The sequence below is a fragment of the Palaemon carinicauda genome, chromosome 17 (assembly GCF_036898095.1).
Source record: "Palaemon carinicauda isolate YSFRI2023 chromosome 17, ASM3689809v2, whole genome shotgun sequence".
In the NCBI taxonomy this organism is placed as follows: Eukaryota; Metazoa; Arthropoda; class Malacostraca; order Decapoda; family Palaemonidae; genus Palaemon; species Palaemon carinicauda.
The window spans coordinates 117,569,516-117,590,643 of NC_090741.1; the positions used below are offsets into that span (position 1 = coordinate 117,569,516).

Below are 21,128 nucleotides of genomic sequence, written 5' to 3' on the forward strand. Positions count from 1 at the left end.
GAGAAAACCTAAAATTTTGACTAATAACGTAATTTCTTATTGCTTAGAGGTTAGAATTAAGTCTTTGTTTTCTAAATCTTTAGAGGGTTTAGTGTTTTGGAAAAATCGTGACAAGTAAACAAAAATTTATTGTTTTTAAGTAATGGTTGACAACATGATATAGAGACGAGAATTTGAGTTTTTTTGTGTGATTATCAATTCTAGTTAACTCTCGAAAACAAAATAAGTAATGTGAAAGTTTGGAGAAATAGCGAACAAGATGCCGTAGATTTTCATTTGTTTGTGGCAAGAAGTAAAGTAATTGTTCGGAACGACTGTAAGATCAGATATTAGAGACACGATAGTTATAACAGTAGGTCACGAGTTGCAAGATTTGATAGGCTAACCTCAAGCAATACACCCTGATTCATGTAATGAGTTCTTAAGTTAGTTACTTGTTTTTGATGTCAAAGTGTAACGCAGAACGTGGGTTTAATTGTAATTAAGTGATTTGGCGAGTCCACGAGATAAAGCCTAGTGTTTTGGTGGTTTTTGTGTACGTTTAGAGACCCAATAAGAGTTTAGTTAATAGCTCTTTAGAGTTATGTAAGTATTAGTGGCTTATCTCTAAGGCCAAAAGAGAGACTGGTTTGTTTTTCTTTTTCTGAAGTTTTTAGTTTCAAGTTTGTTAATCGCTGAAGAAGCGAGGGAGACAGAGTTTGACACATCTCAGTCTTTGCGTTCGAGTAGATGTGCGCAGCGAGAGAGAGAGAGAGAGAGAGAGAGAGAGAGAGAGAGAGAGGGGGGGGGTGACGGATCAGCTGGTGAGTGGCAGAACGTCACCCAAGCTCGTTTTCTGTTACGAGAGAGAGATAGGGGGGGGGGTGAGATTGCGCGCGCACAGGAGCGGCGTAAGTATGTTCGCAGAATGAAAAGAAAAAGATGGTTGGAAATAGGTGTGTGAGAACAGAAGAGAGATAACTGTTTTCTTTTTGGCTAATGATTATCCCGTAAAGGTAAGGAAGTAAGAAAGTTTTTCTTTTGAGTTTTTCTTTTTCTTTGGGAATTGATTAGAGAGTTTGTTAAGTTCTGAATAAAGTTTAACTTAACTTGAGAACAGTTTAGACTTCGAAAAAATTCTGTGGCGTTTAATTTTAACGTAAATTTACGTTTTTCACCTTTTGTTTTTTGTTGTAGAGAATTGCGTTGGGAAATTTCGGTTTCAGGATAGTTCTCTGTGGTTAGTGGTTGCACTCCCCTAGAAAGATTGGTTCACCAAGCGTTTGATTGGGCTCCACATGGCACTAAGAGAATTAGAAGACCCAGGCCTACGTAGCTTATGGCTGTAAAGTGCGATGTAGATAATGTTAGTGTGATGGTAACACAAGAGCCTTTGTTTGTGTGATGTGGGTCAGTTTGGATGAATAAGCGACCTAGAATGATCATTATTTGTTCGGATTAGTTTGAGTTCGAGCGAAAGAGATGAGACAACGCAAGATGAGAATGTCGCTGTTGTGTAAGCGATTTGTGTAAGTTGTGTCTCTGTTGTGAAAATTTCTGCTAGAAAGCTTGTTTTCTGTTGTGATGCGAGCAAGGTGTCAGCAGTTTGGTCAGATTTGAATTTGAATGATTGGGCATATAGAGTTCATAGCTCTGATGACGACGGCAGAAAGAGAGGGGCGAACTGTCCTTAAAAGGCAGTGAGCCTAGAACTTGGCGTCAGTTAGCCAGGACTAGTGATAGGCATAGGTTAATTGATTAGCCATGGGAATTGTACGACTTTCCGCAGCAGTGTGTTTGATAGCTGTTTGCGTGTGTGTGAAGAGTAAAGAGAGAGTACGCAAGGCCGTAGTCTTTGATGAGAGATTTAAGTTATCTTTCACGACTGACGTACATGTGTTGCTGATTAGTTATGATCCCGAGGAAGTTGCGAGTCCCCTAGTCGCGATTCTGGACCAGATTGACAAGTTAGAGGATCAATTGAAAAAGGTTGAAAACAGTATGACGATAGTTAAACTGAGAGCGATGCTTGATAACGTAAAAAGAGCCCTTGGTAGATCCTTAGAGGCCTTCAAAGACTTCGTGCTTTCAAAAGGGGAAAGAAAGAAGGGAGCGGCTAATTGGATTGGCAAATTTATTAGAGGTTGGACTGGGCTAATTACCGGGTCGGAACTTGATCAATTGGAGTCCGCTCTAACCAAAGAAGAGAAAAATACGCACGTCATGATATATAAAGTAATATCTCATACACGTGTTTTAGATGATAAGTTGAAGAAAATTTTTATGACTGTAGCTAAAGGACAGGAGGCACTAAGTATGTTAGCGAAAAGAATTAATGACTTCGAGGAGAGATTAGAACAAATCCCAAGGGACGTGATTTATGTGGAGAGTGCTGCACAATTAGCTTTTGTAGCTAGTGAGCTAACTCTTCACCTCGAAGACGTGGCTAACCAAATTCAACAAGCGGCCACCACGGGCGAAATCACATCCGACATTTTACCTCCTGGGGAGTTATTGATGATCATTAAAAAAATTCATGAAGTATTGCCAATGTTTATTCCCCCTGTAGAGAAAAAATTTGGCCGAGTTCTACCAGATGTCATCCGTGACTGCTACTAAGATAAAGGGCAAGTTTTGTTTTTCTGTAGAGATACCTGTTAAAAATGAGGATTCAGATTTTCGTTTCTTAGAAGTAAAGTCAATATGGACCCAGACAGGCACTGAGGAATTCGCAACCCGAGTGTCAGTGGATCTGCCGTATTTTGCTGTGAACGAGAGGGACACTTGGATTGTGGCTTTGCCTAACTTAGATAGATGTAGGATAGGGAAATCACATGTGTTGTGTGAGCCTGTGTATGCATTTTTCGCGCCTACCGCACGTGTTTGTTTGCTTGATGTGTACCTAAACCAGCCTAGCTTTGTGCATAGTTGTAAGTTCGAGGTAAAAGCAGATTTTGAGAGGGAGATAGTTAATTTAGGACATCGTTGGGTTGTATCGGTGCGACATGAATCGAAGTATAAGGTGATGTGTGACTCGAGGAATGAGGTGAAAGTGTTGAACCCATGAGTCACTGTTTTGACACATGAGGACGGGTGTTCTGTCCAAGGGGACGGGTATCATCTACCCGGCCAAAGGAGAATGAAGGGTGAACGTGTGACAGTTAAGGACACTACTGTGTTGAATGCTTCTGTCATTTTGCCAGGTGTGAATGTGTCTCATGTATTAGTTCACCTTAATCTGACTAGACCGGGAACCATGTCCTTAGATCACCTCCCCCTCTTCGAGCAGTTTGTAGATTTGAAAACGTCCCATAAGACTTTTAGTGTAGGCTTTTACTTAGCTAGTGTGTGTGTGTTTCTTGTCATCCTGGGTGGACTGGTTGTATGCTGGAGGCCAATGATATGTGGTCCGACCTGTCTCCAATGGCGGAGGGCAGAGGGAGTCAGAGCAGTCATGCTGACAGAGCCTCTGCCAGTAAAGGAAACTTTGACTGTAGAAACACAAGTTCCAAGGAGGACCGCCAGCCAGGTGTCTCACGCTGGTGAAGGTCGAGGGAACATTCCTAATCAGGGTGGGGCTCGGGTGTGTCCCAATGAGCTCACAGATGTCCGGGTGGACGTACCGTCACGAGCATGGTTTGAAAACGCACCAACTCAGCTGGTATCACCTATAAGTTGAGTGCGCACACAGATGTGTTCTGTGCTCATACGCATTACTCTGTGTTCTGTGTTTGTACGCATTACTGTGTGTTATGCATTTATGTACCAGTACTTTTTGAGTTTGTAAGCGCTTTGCAAGATTGATATAGCTATATGAGAAGATTGTATTCGATGATCTTTTTTTAGTGATTTTTTTCTTTGATATGTGTTGACCAACCTGTTCGTTTAATTTTGACCTATCCGATGATTATGATATGTATCTCTTTTTACTTATGACGTCTCTGTGGACTTATATATATATTTTTCTTTTCCATAGGGAGTGGTTTCTTTTTTTATGTACTATGCTTTTTGTCAACTGTTATTATTCCATGTCTCTACTTACAGAATCCAGGGCGGAGAGTGAGACTGAACCATGTAATGCCTCCCTTGTGATCTGAGAGTAGTAAAATTGTTGCTTAGGCGAGCCTAAGGATTAAAATCCTAAGTTGAGTATTTTTCTTTATATGATTTGTTTAGCTCAAGGAATCTTCGGATTTCAGTTGCTAATATGTAACCTTTGGATATTTTGTTGTTAGGTTTTGCTTGCCGAAAGCTGTCAAGATATGCCTTGTTTCAGAGTAGTTTTCCATAATTTTTGCTAATATGTCTACAGTATGTGACCTTTTTCAGTACTTTGTTTACTCATATTTACTCACATTTACCTATGTGTATTGGTTTTCAGATTTGTTAACTGCCATTTTTGTTCTTTTCCTTTTGTTTTGAATATATAATCTTTTTCGAATATATAATCTTTTTTTAATATATAATCCTTTTGAATATGTGATCTTTTTTTGTTTGTTTTTTGGCTCTGTATAGTCACATTATGTATGTCTTGAGTTATAGTTCATATCTTGCTCATATTAGAAGGCTCAACAACAGTAATGAATTATGTGAATTTAATTTGTTAAAATTTGGTAGTTTGTTGCTCTTTGGGTTTCTTTTTTTTATGGAAGTTGAGATTTTGCACACCCAAAGCGAGTTGCGGCTGAATAGTAATATTGAGTTTTGAATTTAAAGTAAATGGTGACGTGACAAGATTTTCCTTGTTTTGTTGGAATTTATCACAGTTCCAGGAGTAACTGTAACTTGGTAGGGGGGGGGGATTAGTCACGTATATCTTGTTTGTAAATGTCTGTTTGAGGTCACGTTAATGACCTCAGTTCGCTGGCTCGCTTGGGAGTGTGTGCTTTCTCAGCTTACACTGGCGACAAGAGTCTATCTCTATGTCAAATTGCAAACGAAGGATTTTTTCTGTCTCCTTGTTTTCGCAGATTTCTTAGGGGGACTTTGGGGGAGCAACGCCTTCAGGAGAGCGAAGGCGTACCGGTTGTATCCGGATTGCCATGACGAATACGACTATGATTGGTCTTCTCCCCATGAATTCATGGGGTCACGCCCAGCGACTCCTAGCGACGCCCAGCAACGCCCGCGGCCATGAATCAGTTGGGTTTAAGATTTTACAGAGAGAAGATAAGTACCTTTGTGGTTGCTTGGCTCGCCACGACCCATAATCTCACCTTATGGACTTAGAATTTTTGCTTCATAAATGTATTAAAGTAACATAGAAAAATTCCTTCGTTCCCTGACCGTTGTTCGCCCAAGTATAATTGTATCACGCTACTGTTTGATGAAGAGCACTTATTTTATGAAATAGACTGATAATTTTTCAGACTTTAAAGCAATTTAAGTGTGCTCAGACCTGTGTATCATTTACTTAGTGAAATACATATTGTCAGATACAAATTAATATTTTCTTACCCCGCCACTTGAACTTTATTTTATTTTTGGATAGTTAATGTAAGAACAGTGACAATATATCAAGGAATCCTAATATGGATATTTTTTAAGTGTTTTTTTGTTTTACCCATGAACTAAAGTTTATTGATAATTGAAGACTGTGAAATCTCACAAAGAGCTACAAGTAATATCTGGTTCCCTCTGTTGCTTCAAAATACATTTTTTTTTTCGCAAAGGTTGTTAGTAGGACAATATTGGTCTGAAAGTTAAGTTATATTTCAATAACTTTATAGGTTATGCATGTGGGAGTTGAGGATAGGGGAATATTATGAATTCCAAAATTAATTAAGAAGTTATGAATAATGGAAACTTTAATATTGCTGTAAATAATCAATTACTGGAAAATTTTAATATTCATTTCGATATATAATGAGGATTCTTTATGAAATTTCAAAGCATCTCATGACTGTTAGTGTATTTGTATATAGATATATATGTATATATGTCTTTAGGCGTATGTACGTAAAATTTATAGATATAACATGTGGAAGAGCATACTGCAAAGATTTTGCATGCATATGGTGAATGTTACCCAATTATTATATCAAATTACTCTTATATATATATATATATATATATATATATATATATATATATATATATATATATATATATATATATATATATATATATATATATATATATATATATATATATATATATATATGTAAGGCAGCGCAGTTCAATTGATAAACCATGCTCACTTTTGCCTTATCATTATTATTGACTTTATTAATTTATTTTTGCTTTTGGTTTTCGTTGCCAGTTATTTACCATAACTTTGTAAAGTATTTACAGTAAATTTGATATCAGCAATTGATGATTTTTGGTTTCCACTTTCATTATTTAATCACTTCGTTTAGGAGGTTGTTTCCTGATAACAGTTTGTTGGACCCTCTCGTCGGTGTATGTTTTTTTTGTTTTTCATATTTGGGAGAGTAAGTGGGCGTGTCCAGCAGTTACCAGTTGGCGGTATGTGCTTTCGTCGAAGGGGAAAATCCACAAGACAGAAGTTCTGTGTACGGCCTCCCGACAGAAGGATTCTTGGACATGCGGGGTAAAACTTACGGCAATGTCGGCAACTGACTCACTCCCTTGTGTGAGGGAAAGGAGAAAGAGATTTGGTGTTTCTCCTTCTTGGCCTGAGTGAGACGTAGTGCTCAGGTGTCCGTGCTTCAGTGGTAGTCGCAGGAGACTGTTGATAATTATATGTTGTTGCATTGCCTCTGCCTCCTCCGCCAAGTCCATTAAATCCTTGAGGTCGTTATTCTGCGCTTCAGCTACGAAGAAGAGTAAGCTATTTAACCTTACTATAATTGTACTATTTTCGGGATAAAAGTCGTGTTGAACAGTTTCGCTGACGGGTCAACTCGAGGAAGATTGACAGATTGACTCTATATGTGTGAACCGAAAGGTGGTAGGAGTCCCGTAGCGGCCCCACAGTTTCGAGGCATTAATTTTATGGATTCACCTGTCTGCTTTAATTATTTATGCTGGTGAATGTGCGTATTTCTGATCAAATGTTAGATTCCCGGAATTGCCATGTTTGGCTAGGATTAAGGAATCTTCCTCTCAGTATCCTTTCCTGTCGTATAAATGTGGTTTAATAGTGGTGTTCATGAATTCTCATCTCCTCCTATCACTCTCTCTCCTACTGTCGGTATGAAGGTTAGTTAGGAGATTGTGTTTTATTTGTAATATGAATGGTCTTTCCTTTTGTAAGGTGATTATACAATTATAGTGGTGCCCCTATTTTGTGAATAAATATATTTTTGTAATACACATGGTTTATTTTGACCTTCCTGTTGACATTTGAGTTATTTCTTTTTTTTTTGCTGTTTTATAGGCTATCGCTCCACTTATTCAGGAGTAGATAGTTATAAGGTGGATATATTGAAAGAACCTAGTGACGTGAGAAAAGAAGGCGTCACATTAATTTGGCGACCTTGCCAGGATCCACCTTAATCGGACTTTAAAGTGACTTAGATTTTTAACAGGAAGGTGACAGGGTGTATAAGGGGACTGCTTAGGTAAAATTTGTATTTCGTAAATAGGCCTCATTTAATTAGAAAAATGTCGATAGAGATTTCTTTAGGAGACCTTTTGGAAAGCCCAGATTGGGAGGATCTGATTTTTTATCTAAAACGGGATGAGTTGCGGCAGGTTGCCGTGTTGCTTGACTTGAGATTAGCTACTGATATTAGGAAGGGTCCCTAGCTAAAACAAGTATTGGCTGCAGTGAAAGAGTACCAGGAAGCTCTAGCAGGGAAAAAATGTACCTGTAGATAAGCAGGATCAGAGTGGAATGAATGATCAGGAAGAATCTGCAGAGGTAAAGCTCATAGTGTTGAGGGAGCAATTTAGGATTAGGGAGATGGAGTACCAGGCTCTCCAATTTCAGGCTACAGAGAGAGAGAAAGAAAGATTATATGAAATTGAGCAAAGAGGCCACGAGATAAAGGTTTTGCAACTAAAGTTGGAGCTAAAATGAAAAGAAAGTAGTGTTGATTCTCGTGAAGGGCCCAATGAGAAAGATAAATTTAACTTGATGGGGATATTAAAATTAGTTCCCAATTTCGAAGAGGCGAGCATGTCTAAATTTTTCAGTTCATTTGAACAGGTTGCCCGGAAATTAGAATGGCCCGTGGATATGTGGACCACTTTGGTCCAGTGCAGGTTTAAGGGTAAGGCCCAGCGAGTATATAATGGGTTAAGTGAAGAATTATCTTCTGATTATGACACTGTTAAGGCAATCATACTCAAGGCATATGATTTGGTATCGGAGGCATACCGCCAAAAGTTTCGAAACTTCAGGAAAACCAATGACAATACATTTGAGGAATTTGCTCGGGAGGAGGAGCAGTATTTTGATGACTATCCCAAGTCCCAAAAGGTGAGTGATTTCGACAAACTGAGGGAGCTCATGTTGGTCGAAGAATTCAAACTTTCTTTGTCTCGGGACCTACGAACTCATTTGAAGGAACTTAAATTAGATGTGTTGCAGGAAGTGGGGATAGCAGCCGACGAGTATGCGCTGACTCATCGTTATAACGGTAAACTGACAACCTCTAATAAAGTAGGTGATGATGGTAATAGCTGGCTACAGTCCAACTACGGTAAGAGAAAAGAACCTGGGAAGAATGAGAATCTCAGATATAATTTTAGTAATAGCGGAAGTCGGGTAGTCCCTAAAGTAGTAATTTTACTAATAAGAATAGTCTTGTTTGCAGAAATCGGGTTTTCCGAAATAACAATCCCCCTATTAATGACAGTACCCAAGATATTCGAAGTAGAGAGGTGAAGTGCTTCATGTGCAACAGAAGGGGTCATGTCAAGGCCTACTGTAATGCCATAAGAAACTACCTGAATCGAGGAAATAAACTGCCAGTTATGGTAGTTAATAAAGCTCTCGGTAAAGAGGTAAAGTCTCCGGAAGACGTCCCTAGTAGTAATGATAGTAGTGGTAATGCCCACACTAATAGTAATCAATGACTATTTTCCAAATACACCTTCAACAGCAGGCTGTCTTCAGGTCCGACGAATCCTACAGATAAGAACATTAGTATTTTCTGAGATTCTGGGGCAGCCCAGTCGTTAATTGTCTGTACTGCCGTGCCCACGAATCATGTATATTTAAATAATAAATTTGTGGTGTTGGGGGATTTTCGGAATACGGTGAATTCCTACCCAATTGAAACCTTCTTTTTGAAGACGAAAAAGTTTAAAGGGCAGGTGAGATTGGCTGTTGTAGACAGTTTACCTGTCCCTGATATTGATTGCTTGTATGCAAATGATCTGGCTTCGAGGAAGGAAATACTTCCCTTCCTGATATTAACCTTGACTTCACTTTCAGGTACAGGGGATACAAAACCTATAGGTGTAATGACTCGTTCACGTGCCAAAGAGGTAGGTGATTTTGATATTGATTTGGATGAAATAGGCAATCAACCTGTGATGGAAGCGCAAAGTGGTGAGGATTTGAATTTAAAAATGGTTGATTGGGATTCTGAGGCTTTCAGACAGGCTCAGAATTTAGAATTTCACACTGATAATGACGAGGCTGCTTTTGAGGATATTACAAAACCTTTCTTTTCCATGATCAATGATTTGTTGTATCGGGTCAGTCGAGCCAGGGAAGTTCCAACCGATAAAGCAGAAGTGAAAAGGCATTTATTGGTTCCCGAAAGGTATAGAGAAAAGTTATTGAGCTTGGCTTACGAGAGCAGTTTGTCGGGACATTCTGGGGTACGTAAATGCTTCCAAAAGTTAGCAGAATTATACTTCTGGCCAAGGATGCGCTGGGATGTGAAGAGATTTGTATCGTTGTGTTAGGTGTGCCAGCTGGTCGGCAAACCAAATCAGAAAATTCCGAAAGCCCCGCTGATTCCCATTCCTGCTGTGGGAGAACCTTTCAGAGAGGTAATTATAGATGTGGTCGGACCCCTCCCACAGACGCGCGGAGGATGTGAATATTTATTAACATTAGTAGATAGAATGTCCATGTACCCGATAGCTATCCCGCTTTGGAGTGTGAAGGCAAAAAATGTAGCAGAGGCATTGATAAACTTCTTCACCAAATTCAGTTTCCCAAAGGTCCTACAGAGTGATTGTGGGACGAATTTCACAAGTACGACGTTCAGAAGAAATATGTCAGAGCTCGGAGTGAAACACATTACGTCGTCGCCGTACCACCCCAAGACTCAAGGTCAAGTCGAACGTCTGCACCAAACGTTAAAGTCGGAATTAAAGAAATTTTGTTATGATCATGGTACGGAGTGGGACAAAGAGGTCCTTTATGCTCTGTTTGCTATTAGGGCAATGCCTAATGAGTCTCTCAGTTTTTCCCCATTCCAGTTGGTGTTTGGGCATATTGTACGAGGCCCCCTCGATGCTGTGAGGAAACATTTAGAAAGTAATGGTATAAATGAGATTAAAGTTATTGACTATTTATCTAATTTACAGGAGAAATTACGAAGTGCCTGGGAGTTCGCTCGGAATAATTTGGTAACCAGTCAATCTCGGATGAAACTTCAGTACGACTTAGGCACCAAGTCACGTTCATTTGAGGTTGTTGATGAGGTTTTAGACCTTCTTCCCCTCCCAGGGAATATGTTAAAAGCCCAGTTTTCAGGCCCATGGAAGATTTTAAAGAAATTGAACGAAGTTAATTATGTGATCGAAACTCCTGAGGAGGAGGAAGACTCAAATTTGACATGTGAATATGCTGAAACCATTTGTGAACAGAAAAGGTACAGTAGATCCTGTAGCTGTAGTAAATGTCCATGAGGATTTAGAGGTAGGGAATGATAAATTTGATCAGGATAATCTGAAAAATCCTGTGGAACTGAGTAACCTTTCTGAGAATTCAACAATACTTAATACTTTACAGGAAAAGCTCCAACATTTGGAAGAAGCTCAGGTGAAATCATTAGTGAGTTTAATTAACGAATATGAATTCTTGTTTCAGGACTCTCCTGGCCGAACTCGCCTTTTGGAGCAAGACGTTGAAGTTGATAATACCAGTCCGATTAAGCAATGTCCTTACAGACTAAATCCCTCTAAGAGGAACATCCTGCATGCAGAGGTGTATTACATGCTCGATCACGACCTGATTATAATGTATGGATGTTTAGGTAGGAAGTTCTATTAACCATAATAATTACCTGGAACAGAGATGAATAAATTGTTAGTAATTATTTCTCAGCTGATCCCATCTTCGTTGATATGTGCTTGATGGATAATAATACGTTGGTATTATAAAATACGTCTTTAATGTATAAAAGACTACATTATGAACTTCACTTTGTGACAGCTGACTCTCAAGTGTATATGGAGCGTCTTACACAAATCTCACAAACCAAAACATTGCTAAACAAAAGAGCATCGCTCTGAAAAGACTTAAATCCTACTCCAGTACAAATCATAAAGAATCACATCTTATCTGAGGTAACCAACAAATGTTTGAATCCTAATACCAAAACAAACCATTACTCTTATGATCAAAGCATAACATGTCTTATTCATGCAATATGATGCAATGTTGTGCAATACCTGAAACACTTGAAATAATATAGTACATTGTTACAATAATACATAACAGTCTCCTCCCCCTTAACTTGACATTGTAAAAACATTCATAAATCTAATCTCTCAGGGGGCTTTCCTCTGTTAATCCTATTAGGAAGCACTTTAACCTCATCTTGTACTGGTACATGAATTGGTTCTGAATCTACATTGGATGTTGGACCATCTTGGTTAATACTTGACTCATTTGATCTAACTACTTCTTTAAGTTTCTCATCTCTAACATTCACATGCTCTACTGTCTTTCTGTTTAACGGCTGTAATTGATCAACATGACGTTTTACAACATTATCACCAACACGAACATCATAATGTAAATTTCCTATCTCTCTTACAATCTCTCCTGGTACCCACTTCTCTGGAGTGTTGTACGATCTTACCATGACATCAGACAAAGGTAAAAAATGTCTTACATTAGGAAGCTTTGCTACTTGTTTATACCCTTTATCTTCTAAATCACTTTGCAAACTTGGATACAACAAATCTAACTTACACCTTATCCTCCTTCCCATCAACAAATTTGAGGGTGCCACGCCTGTTGTGCTGTGCGGCGTTGTTCTATAAGACAATAAAAATTTTGACACATGCAAAAACACACTACTTGAATTCGCTCTTCTACACTTCATATTGTGCTTAAATGTTTGGACAAATCTTTCAGCCTCTCCATTAGTAGATGGATGATATGTAGCTGAAAATGTATGCTTAATACCATTGACATTACAAAATTCTTTAAACTCTTGTGAAGTAAATTGTGGACCATTATCTGTAACAATTCTTTCTGGAATACCATGCGTTGAAAAAATTTGCATTAACTCTTTTATTGTGGCGTAAGACGTTGTCGTCTTCATTGGGATAATTTCTGGCCACTTACTGTAAGCATCTACTACTATCAAAAACAAATAATTCAAAAAAGGACCTGCAAAATCTATATGCACTCGTTGCCATGGATACCTGGGTAACTCCCACGGGTGCATTCTAGCAAATTGAGGATTGTTTTGTTGCATAACACAATTCATACAATTCTTTATATAACATTCCACATCTTTATTTACACCTGGCCACCATACAAAAGTTCTCGCAATTGACTTTGATCTTACAATACCTTGGTGATCAGCATGTATTTCAGACAAAACCTTATTTCTCAGTGAATTAGGAATAACTACCCTGGAACCTCTCATCACTATTCCTTGTGTCACACTCAGTTCATACCATATATCCTTATACGGTTTACAATTTTCCTCCTTTCCACATAAGTCCCTACCTGTCATTAAACTCTCCAAAACCTTACTAAGTACTGGGTCTTGCTTGGTACTGTGTGCTACATCTTTTGCAGTTATTGGTACATTACATACTGAAATTAATAAAACACTGTCATCATACTCTTCTGGAGCTTTGTCTACGGGTAATCTGGATAAAGCATCTGCATTACCCATATTTGATGTTGGACGGTATTCTATATCATGGTGGTACGCTGCTAACGTAACTGCCCAACGTTGTAGTCTTGCAGCTACCAACGTAGGTAAACTTGCTTTTGGACCCAATATTGCTAATAAAGGTTTATGATCTGTAACAAGTGTGAACTTTTTCCTACCATAAAGATACATATGGAATTTTTTAACTCCATAAACTAATGCTAAACCTTCCTTTTCTATTTGAGAGTAATTCCTTTCTGCCTTGTTCAATACTCTAGAAGTGAATGCAATTGGTTTTTCTGTTCCATCTGGCATTACATGAGATAATACTGCACCTAGACCTATGTTTGATGCATCACAAACTAATTTAACTGGTAAATCCATTCGATAATGTACTAAGAATGTAGGTGATGTTATTTCCTGCTTGATTCTTTCAAAAGATTCCTGACACTCTTTTGTCCACTTCCATTCTACACCCTTATTCAACAGATTATACAATGGATGTGCAATTGTAGACAAATTCTGAATGAAATTCCCATAAAATGTTAATAACCTAGAAATGATTGTAATTCCTTAACATTTTCTGGCACTTTTGTTGATTGTACAGCTTTAATCTTCTCTTTAGTTTTGTGAATACCCTTGCCATTTATTACAAAACCTAAGTATTCCACTGAATCAACTTCTAAAATACATTTGTTCTTATTTACTCTAATATTATGTTCCTTCAACTTCTTCAGAACTGTTCGCAATCTTTCTCTATGTTCTCTTGTGTCTTTACCCGCAATTAAAATATCATCTATAAAAATGAATACTCCTTGCATTCCTGAAAAAATCTTATCCATAGTTTGTTGCCATATAGCTGGACTACTTGCAACTCCATAAGGTAATCTCTTTGGCCTAAACAAACCTAAGGATGTATTTACTGTACATAATTCTTGTGAAGTTTCATCCATGGGAAGCTGTTGAAATGCTTGTCTTAAATCTAATTTAGAAAAAACACTGCATCCTGACATAGTTGCAAACATGTCTTTCGGATTTGGTAAGGGATGTTGAGCTACTTGCAGTTGTGGATTTAACGTTACTTTGTAATCTCCACACAACCTAACCTGTCCACTTTCCTTCACAATAGGAACTAATGGTGTAGCCCAATCTGAATATGTGACCTTTTCCCAAGAACCTTCACTTTCTAATCTCTTGATTTCTGTTTCAACTGCACTTTTCAATGCATACGGTACTGGTCTCGGAGCAAAAAATCTAGGAGAACTGTCAGGTTTCAAAACTAAAATTGCCTTTGCATTCTTTACTGTACCTATTTTATCTTCAAATACGTCTTGAAACTCTGATAGGATATCATCCATAGACATTTCATTTTTGTTTTCTTCTTGTCTACCTGCAACCTTCAAAATACTAGGCCAATCTAACTTCAAATACTGTAGCCAATCTAAACCTAGCAAAGTTTGTCCATTACCTTTTACTACTGTTAATGGCATTCTCTCTAATTTCTGTTCTTTGTACTGTACTTCTACGTTCGAAGCACCTATTACCTGAATATCAAAACCATTATAACTTTTCAAAACTCTATTTGTACCTTCTAATAACAAATTAGGAATGCTTTTAGCCATTTTCTCAGACATAATTGATACATCGGCTGCTGTGTCAACTTGCATCAAAATTGGTTTACCATTTATGATTACTTCTACCATGATATGTTTCTTTGCACCTTTGTTGACTGAATTTATGTGAAACGCAAAATCAGTTTCTGAACTAACCTGATTATCATGAACATTTTCCTCATTATTCTCTGGACCCATAGTATCAACTGTAGCATTTATTTTCTTTGCGTACTGTTTAGGAAATCTACAAGCAGTTGCAAAATGACCTAGCTTTCTGCAATTCTGGCATGTCTGTCCAGTAGCAGGGCATTTCTTTGCTTCGTATGCAAGATGATCAGTTTTACCACACCTAAAACACTTGGGTTTTTCCTGTTGTTTCTGTGAATAAGCCTGATTCTGATATTTATGAACATTAGTGTTAGGCACTTTTCTATGACTAGGCTTTGACATATTTCTTCTCTGATTCTCATTGGTTTTCCACTTAGAACCTACTGTATTAATTTTAGAATTTTCCATTCTATTGCTTGTAGAACTACCTATTATGTGACTTTGCCTATTTGATGTTTCTAAAGCTCTGCCTGTTATCAATACCTTTTCTAATGTTAAATCTTTATCTTGCAATAATTTCTTTCTTAGCTCTTCTGATGTGCAATGTGCAATTACTTGATCTCTGATAACATTTTCTAACTCTAGAAATTCACATGAAACGGCTAAATTTTTTAGTCTAGTCACAAATGCATCTAAACTTTCATTTTCTTTCTGATAAGCTTGCGCTGAAAACTGGTATCTTTCAAAAAATTTATTGACCTGAGGAGCAAAATATGTGGTAAGTGCCTTAATTGCAGCTTCACTTGTGTCATCTGTAGGCTGCAAAGTCTTAAACACTTCCCGAACTTCCCTACCTGCTGTATGAAGTAATAATGCCTTCTTTTGTGCATCCTTCATGTTCCCTAATGCTTCCAAATAAATCTTAAATTCCTCACACCACTGTTGCCATCGTGTTGCAAAAGAATTAGGCTCAGCAGTGACGCTAAAAGCTTCTGGGTGCTCGATGTTAAAAGGCATTTTGTTTGCTTACCTTAATAACTGTGGTAGGTTAAGCTACTGTACTGCAGTCACAAGTATACTTCCTACCTACCCAATTTAAATTTCACCCTTTTGTATATTTGATGAAATTCCTATTCTGCTGCTGGTAAAATCTTCATTGGGCGATTTTACTCTTGATTTCCGATGTACAAAACCTTCTCTTGTGCTGGCCGTCTTTGTGCATAGGCTCCAATGCTTCTCCCTGCTTGCTTCTCCCTGCTTGTCCGTCGTCCTCAAACGTCGCCAAAATATAATGTATGGATGTTTAGGTAGGAAGTTCTATTAACCATAATAATTACCTGGAACAGAGATGAATAAATTTTTAGTAATTATTTCTCAGCTGATCCCATCTTCGTTGATATGTGCTTGATGGATAATAATACGTTGGTATTATAAAATACGTCTTTAATGTATAAAAGACTACATTATGAACTTCACTTTGTGACAGCTGACTCTCAAGTGTATATGGAGCGTCTTACACAAATCTCACAAACCAAAACATTGCTAAACAAAAGAGTATCGCTCTGAAAAGACTTAAATCCTACTGCAGTACAAATCATAAAGAATCACATCTTATCTGAGGTAACCAACAAATGTTTGAATCCTAATACCAAAACAAACCATTACTCTTATGATCAAAGCATAACATGTCTTATTCATGCAATATGATGCAATGTTGTGCAATACCTGAAACACTTGAAATAATATAGTACATTGTTACAATAATACATAACAGTCTCCTCCCCCTTAACTTGACATTGTAAAAACATTCATAAATCTAATCTCTCAGGGGGCTTTCCTCTGTTAATCCTATTAGGAAGCACTTTAACCTCATCTTGTACTGGTACATGAATTGGTTCTGAATCTACATTGGATGTTGGACCATCTTGGTTAATACTTGACTCATTTGATCTAACTACTTCTTTAAGTTTCTCATCTCTAACATTCACATGCTCTACTGTCTTTCTGTTTAACGGCTGTAATTGATCAACATGACGTTTTACAACATTATCACCAACACGAACATCATAATGTAAATTTCCTATCTCTCTTACAATCTCTCCTGGTACCCACTTCTCTGGAGTGTTGTACGATCTTACCATGACATCAGACAAAGGTAAAAAATGTCTTACATTAGGAAGCTTTGCTACTTATTTATACCCTTTATCTTCTAAATCACTTTGCAAACTTGGATACAACAAATCTAACTTACACCTTATCCTCCTTCCCATCAACAAATTTGAGGGTGCCACGCCTGTTGTGCTGTGCGGCGTTGTTCTATAAGACAATAAAAATTTTGACACATGCAAAAACACACTACTTGAATTCGCTCTTCTACACTTCTTATTGTGCTTAAATGTTTGGACAAATCTTTCAGCCTCTCCATTAGTAGATGGATGATATGTAGCTGAAAATGTATGCTTAATACCATTGACATTACAAAATTCTTTTAACTCTTGTGAAGTAAATTGTGGACCATTATCTGTAACAATTCTTTCTGGAATACCATGCGTTGAAAAAATTTGCATTAACTCTTTTATTGTGGCGTAAGACGTTGTCGTCTTCATTGGGATAATTTCTGGCCACTTACTGTAAGCATCTACTACTATCAAAAACAAATAATTCAAAAAAGGACCTGCAAAATCTATATGCACTCGTTGCCATGGATACCTGGGTAACTCCCACGGGTGCATTCTAGCAAATTGAGGATTGTTTTGTTGCATAACACAATTTATACAATTCTTTATATAACATTCCACATCTTTATCTACACCTGGCCACCATACAAAAGTTCTCGCAATTGACTTTGATCTTACAATACCTTGGTGATCAGCATGTATTTCAGACAAAACCTTATTTCTCAGTGAATTAGGAATAACTACCCTGGAACCTCTCATCACTATTCCTTGTGTCACACTCAGTTCATACCATATATCCTTATACGGTTTACAATTTTCCTCCTTTCCACATAAGTCCCTACCTGTCATTAAACTCTCCAAAACCTTACTAAGTACTGGGTCTTGCTTGGTACTGTGTGCTACATCTTTTGCAGTTATTGGTACATTACATACTGAAATTAATAAAACACTGTCATCATACTCTTCTGGAGCTTTGTCTACGGGTAATCTGGATAAAGCATCTGCATTACCCATATTTGATGTTGGACGGTATTCTATATCATAGTGGTACGCTGCTAACGTAACTGCCCAACGTTGTAGTCTTGCAGCTACCAACGTAGGTAAACTTGCTTTTGGACCCAATATTGCTAATAAAGGTTTATGATCTGTAACAAGTGTGAACTTTTTCCTACCATAAAGATACATATGGAATTTTTTAACTCCATAAACTAATGCTAAACCTTCCTTTTCTATTTGAGAGTAATTCCTTTCTGCCTTGTTCAATACTCTAGAAGTGAATGCAATTGGTTTTTCTGTTCCATCTGGCATTACATGAGATAATACTGCACCTAGACCTATGTTTGATGCATCACAAACTAATTTAACTGGTAAATCCATTCGATAATGTACTAAGAATGTAGGTGATGTTATTTCCTGCTTGATTCTTTCAAAAGATTCCTGACACTCTTTTGTCCACTTCCATTCTACACCCTTATTCAACAGATTATACAATGGATGTGCAATTGTAGACAAATTCTGAATGAAATTCCCATAAAATGTTAATAACCTAGAAATGATTGTAATTCCTTAACATTTTCTGGCACTTTTGTTGATTGTACAGCTTTAATCTTCTCTTTAGTTTTGTGAATACCCTTGCCATTTATTACAAAACCTAAGTATTCCACTGAATCAACTTCTAAAATACATTTGTTCTTATTTACTCTAATATTATGTTCCTTCAACTTCTTCAGAACTGTTCGCAATCTTTCTCTATGTTCTCTTGTGTCTTTACCCGCAATTAAAATATCATCTATAAAAATGAATACTCCTTGCATTCCTGAAAAAATCTTATCCATAGTTTGTTGCCATATAGCTGGACTACTTGCAACTCCATAAGGTAATCTCTTTGGCCTAAACAAACCTAAGGATGTATTTACTGTACATAATTCTTGTGAAGTTTCATCCATGGGAAGCTGTTGAAATGCTTGTCTTAAATCTAATTTAGAAAAAACACTGCATCCTGACATAGTTGCAAACATGTCTTTCGGATTTGGTAAGGGATGTTGAGCTACTTGCAGTTGTGGATTTAATGTTACTTTGTAATCTCCACACAACCTAACCTGTCCACTTTCCTTCACAATAGGAACTAATGGTGTAGCCCAATCTGAATATGTGACCTTTTCCCAAGAACCTTCACTTTCTAATCTCTTGATTTCTGTTTCAACTGCACTTTTCAATGCATACGGTACTGGTCTCGGAGCTAAAAATCTAGGAGAACTGTCAGGTTTCAAAACTAAAATTGCCTTTGCATTCTTTACTGTACCTATTTTATCTTCAAATACGTCTTGAAACTCTGATAGGATATCATCCATAGACATTTCATTTTTGTTTTCTTCTTGTCTACCTGCAACCTTCAAAATACTAGGCCAATCTAACTTCAAATATTGTAGCCAATCTAAACCTAGCAAAGTTTGTCCATTACCTTTTACTACTGTTAATGGCATTCTCTCTAATTTCTGTTCTTTGTACTGTACTTCTACGTTCGAAGCACCTATTACCTGAATATCAAAACCATTATAACTTTTCAAAACTCTATTTGTACCTTCTAATAACAAATTAGGAATGCTTTTAGCCATTTTCTCAGACATAATTGATACATCGGCTGCTGTGTCAACTTGCATCAAAATTGGTTTACCATTTATGATTACTTCTACCATGATATGTTTCTTTGCACCTTTGTTGACTGAATTTATGTGAAACACAAAATCAGTTTCTGAACTAACCTGATTATCATGAACATTTTCCTCATTATTCTCTTGACCCATAGTATCAACTGTAGCATTTATTTTCTTTGCGTACTGTTTAGGAAATCTACAAGCAGTTGCAAAATGACCTAGCTTTCTGCAATTCTGGCATGTCTGTCCAGTAGCAGGGCATTTCTTTGCTTCGTATGCAAGATGATCAGTTTTACCACACCTAAAACACTTGGGTTTTTCCTGTTGTTTCTGTGAATAAGCCTGATTCTGATATTTATGAACATTAGTGTTAGGCACTTTTCTATGACTAGGCTTTGACATATTTCTTCTCTGATTCTCATTGGTTTTCCACTTAGAACCTACTGTATTAATTTTAGAATTTTCCATTCTATTGCTTGTAGAACTACCTATTATGTGACTTTGCCTATTTGATGTTTCTAAAGCTCTGCCTGTTATCAATACCTTTTCTAATGTTAAATCTTTATCTTGCAATAATTTCTTTCTTAGCTCTTCTGATGTGCAATGTGCAATTACTTGATCTATGATAACATTTTCTAACTCTAGAAATTCACATGAAACGGCTAAATTTTTTAGTCTAGTCACAAATGCATCTAAACTTTCATTTTCTTTCTGATAAGCTTGCGCTGAAAACTGGTATCTTTCAAAAAATTTATTGACCTGAGGAGCAAAATATGTGGTAAGTGCCTTAATTGCAGCTTCACTTGTGTCATCTGTAGGCTGCAAAGTCTTAAACACTTCCCGAACTTCCCTACCTGCTGTATGAAGTAATAATGCCTTCTTTTGTGCATCCTTCATGTTCGCTAATGCTTCTAAATAAATCTTAAATTCCTCACACCACTGTTGCCATCGTGTTGCAACAGAATTAGGCTCAGCAGTGACGCTAAAAGCTTCTGGGTGCTCGATGTTAAAAGGCATTTTGTTTGCTTACCTTAATAACTGTGGTAGGTTAAGCTACTGTACTGCAGTCACAAGTATACTTCCTACCTACCCAATTTAAATTTCACCCTTTTGTATATTTGATGAAATTCCTATTCTGCTGCTGGTAAAATCTTCATTGGGCGATTTTACTCTTGATTTCCGATGTACAAAACCTTCTCTTGTGCTGGCCGTCTTTGTGCATAGGCTCCAATGCTTCTCCCTGCTTGCTTCTCCCTGCTTGTCCGTCGTCCTCAAACGTCGCCAAAATATAATGTATGGATGTTTAGGTAGGAAGTTCTATTAACCATAATAATTACCTGGAACAGAGATGAATAAATTTTTAGTAATTATTTCTCAGCTGATCCCATCTTCGTTGATATGTGCTTGATGGATAATAATACGTTGGTATTATAAAATACGTCTTTAATGTATAAAAGACTACATTATGAACTTCACTTTGTGACAGCTGACTCTCAAGTGTATATGGAGCGTCTTACACAAATCTCACAAACCAAAACATTGCTAAACAAAAGAGCATCGCTCTGAAAAGACTTAAATCCTACTCCAGTACAAATCATAAAGAATCACATCTTATCTGAGGTAACCAACAAATGTTTGAATCCTAATACCAAAACAAACCAGTAC

The 21,128-nt window shown here is 37.3% G+C and overlaps 1 protein-coding gene across 1 annotated transcript; it reads left to right on the top strand.

Annotated features, from left to right (window-relative positions):
* The first annotated feature begins 8,065 nt into the window (after window positions 1–8,065).
* On the top strand, window positions 8,066–11,027 carry LOC137656558 (uncharacterized). The gene is made up of 4 exons (XM_068390729.1): window positions 8,066–8,651; window positions 9,329–9,720; window positions 9,808–10,724; window positions 10,943–11,027. The coding sequence occupies exons 1-4, from the start codon at window positions 8,066–8,068 to the stop codon at window positions 11,025–11,027; spliced, it is 1,980 nt and encodes a 659-aa protein (XP_068246830.1).
* The last annotated feature ends 10,101 nt before the right edge of the window (window positions 11,028–21,128 follow it).

What these genes read in the sequence shown, in the direction of transcription:
- LOC137656558 (XM_068390729.1), top strand. Translation starts at nt 8,066, where the DNA reads ATGTCTAAATTTTTCAGTTCATTTGAACAGGTTGCCCGGAAATTAGAA. An exon ending in TAATTTTAGTAATAGCGGAA is followed by an intron (nt 8,652 to 9,328) that starts GTCGGGTAGTCC and finishes CTTCACTTTCAG; the next exon opens with GTACAGGGGATACAAAACCT. An exon ending in GTTTGTCGGGACATTCTGGG is followed by an intron (nt 9,721 to 9,807) that starts GTACGTAAATGC and finishes TCGTTGTGTTAG; the next exon opens with GTGTGCCAGCTGGTCGGCAA.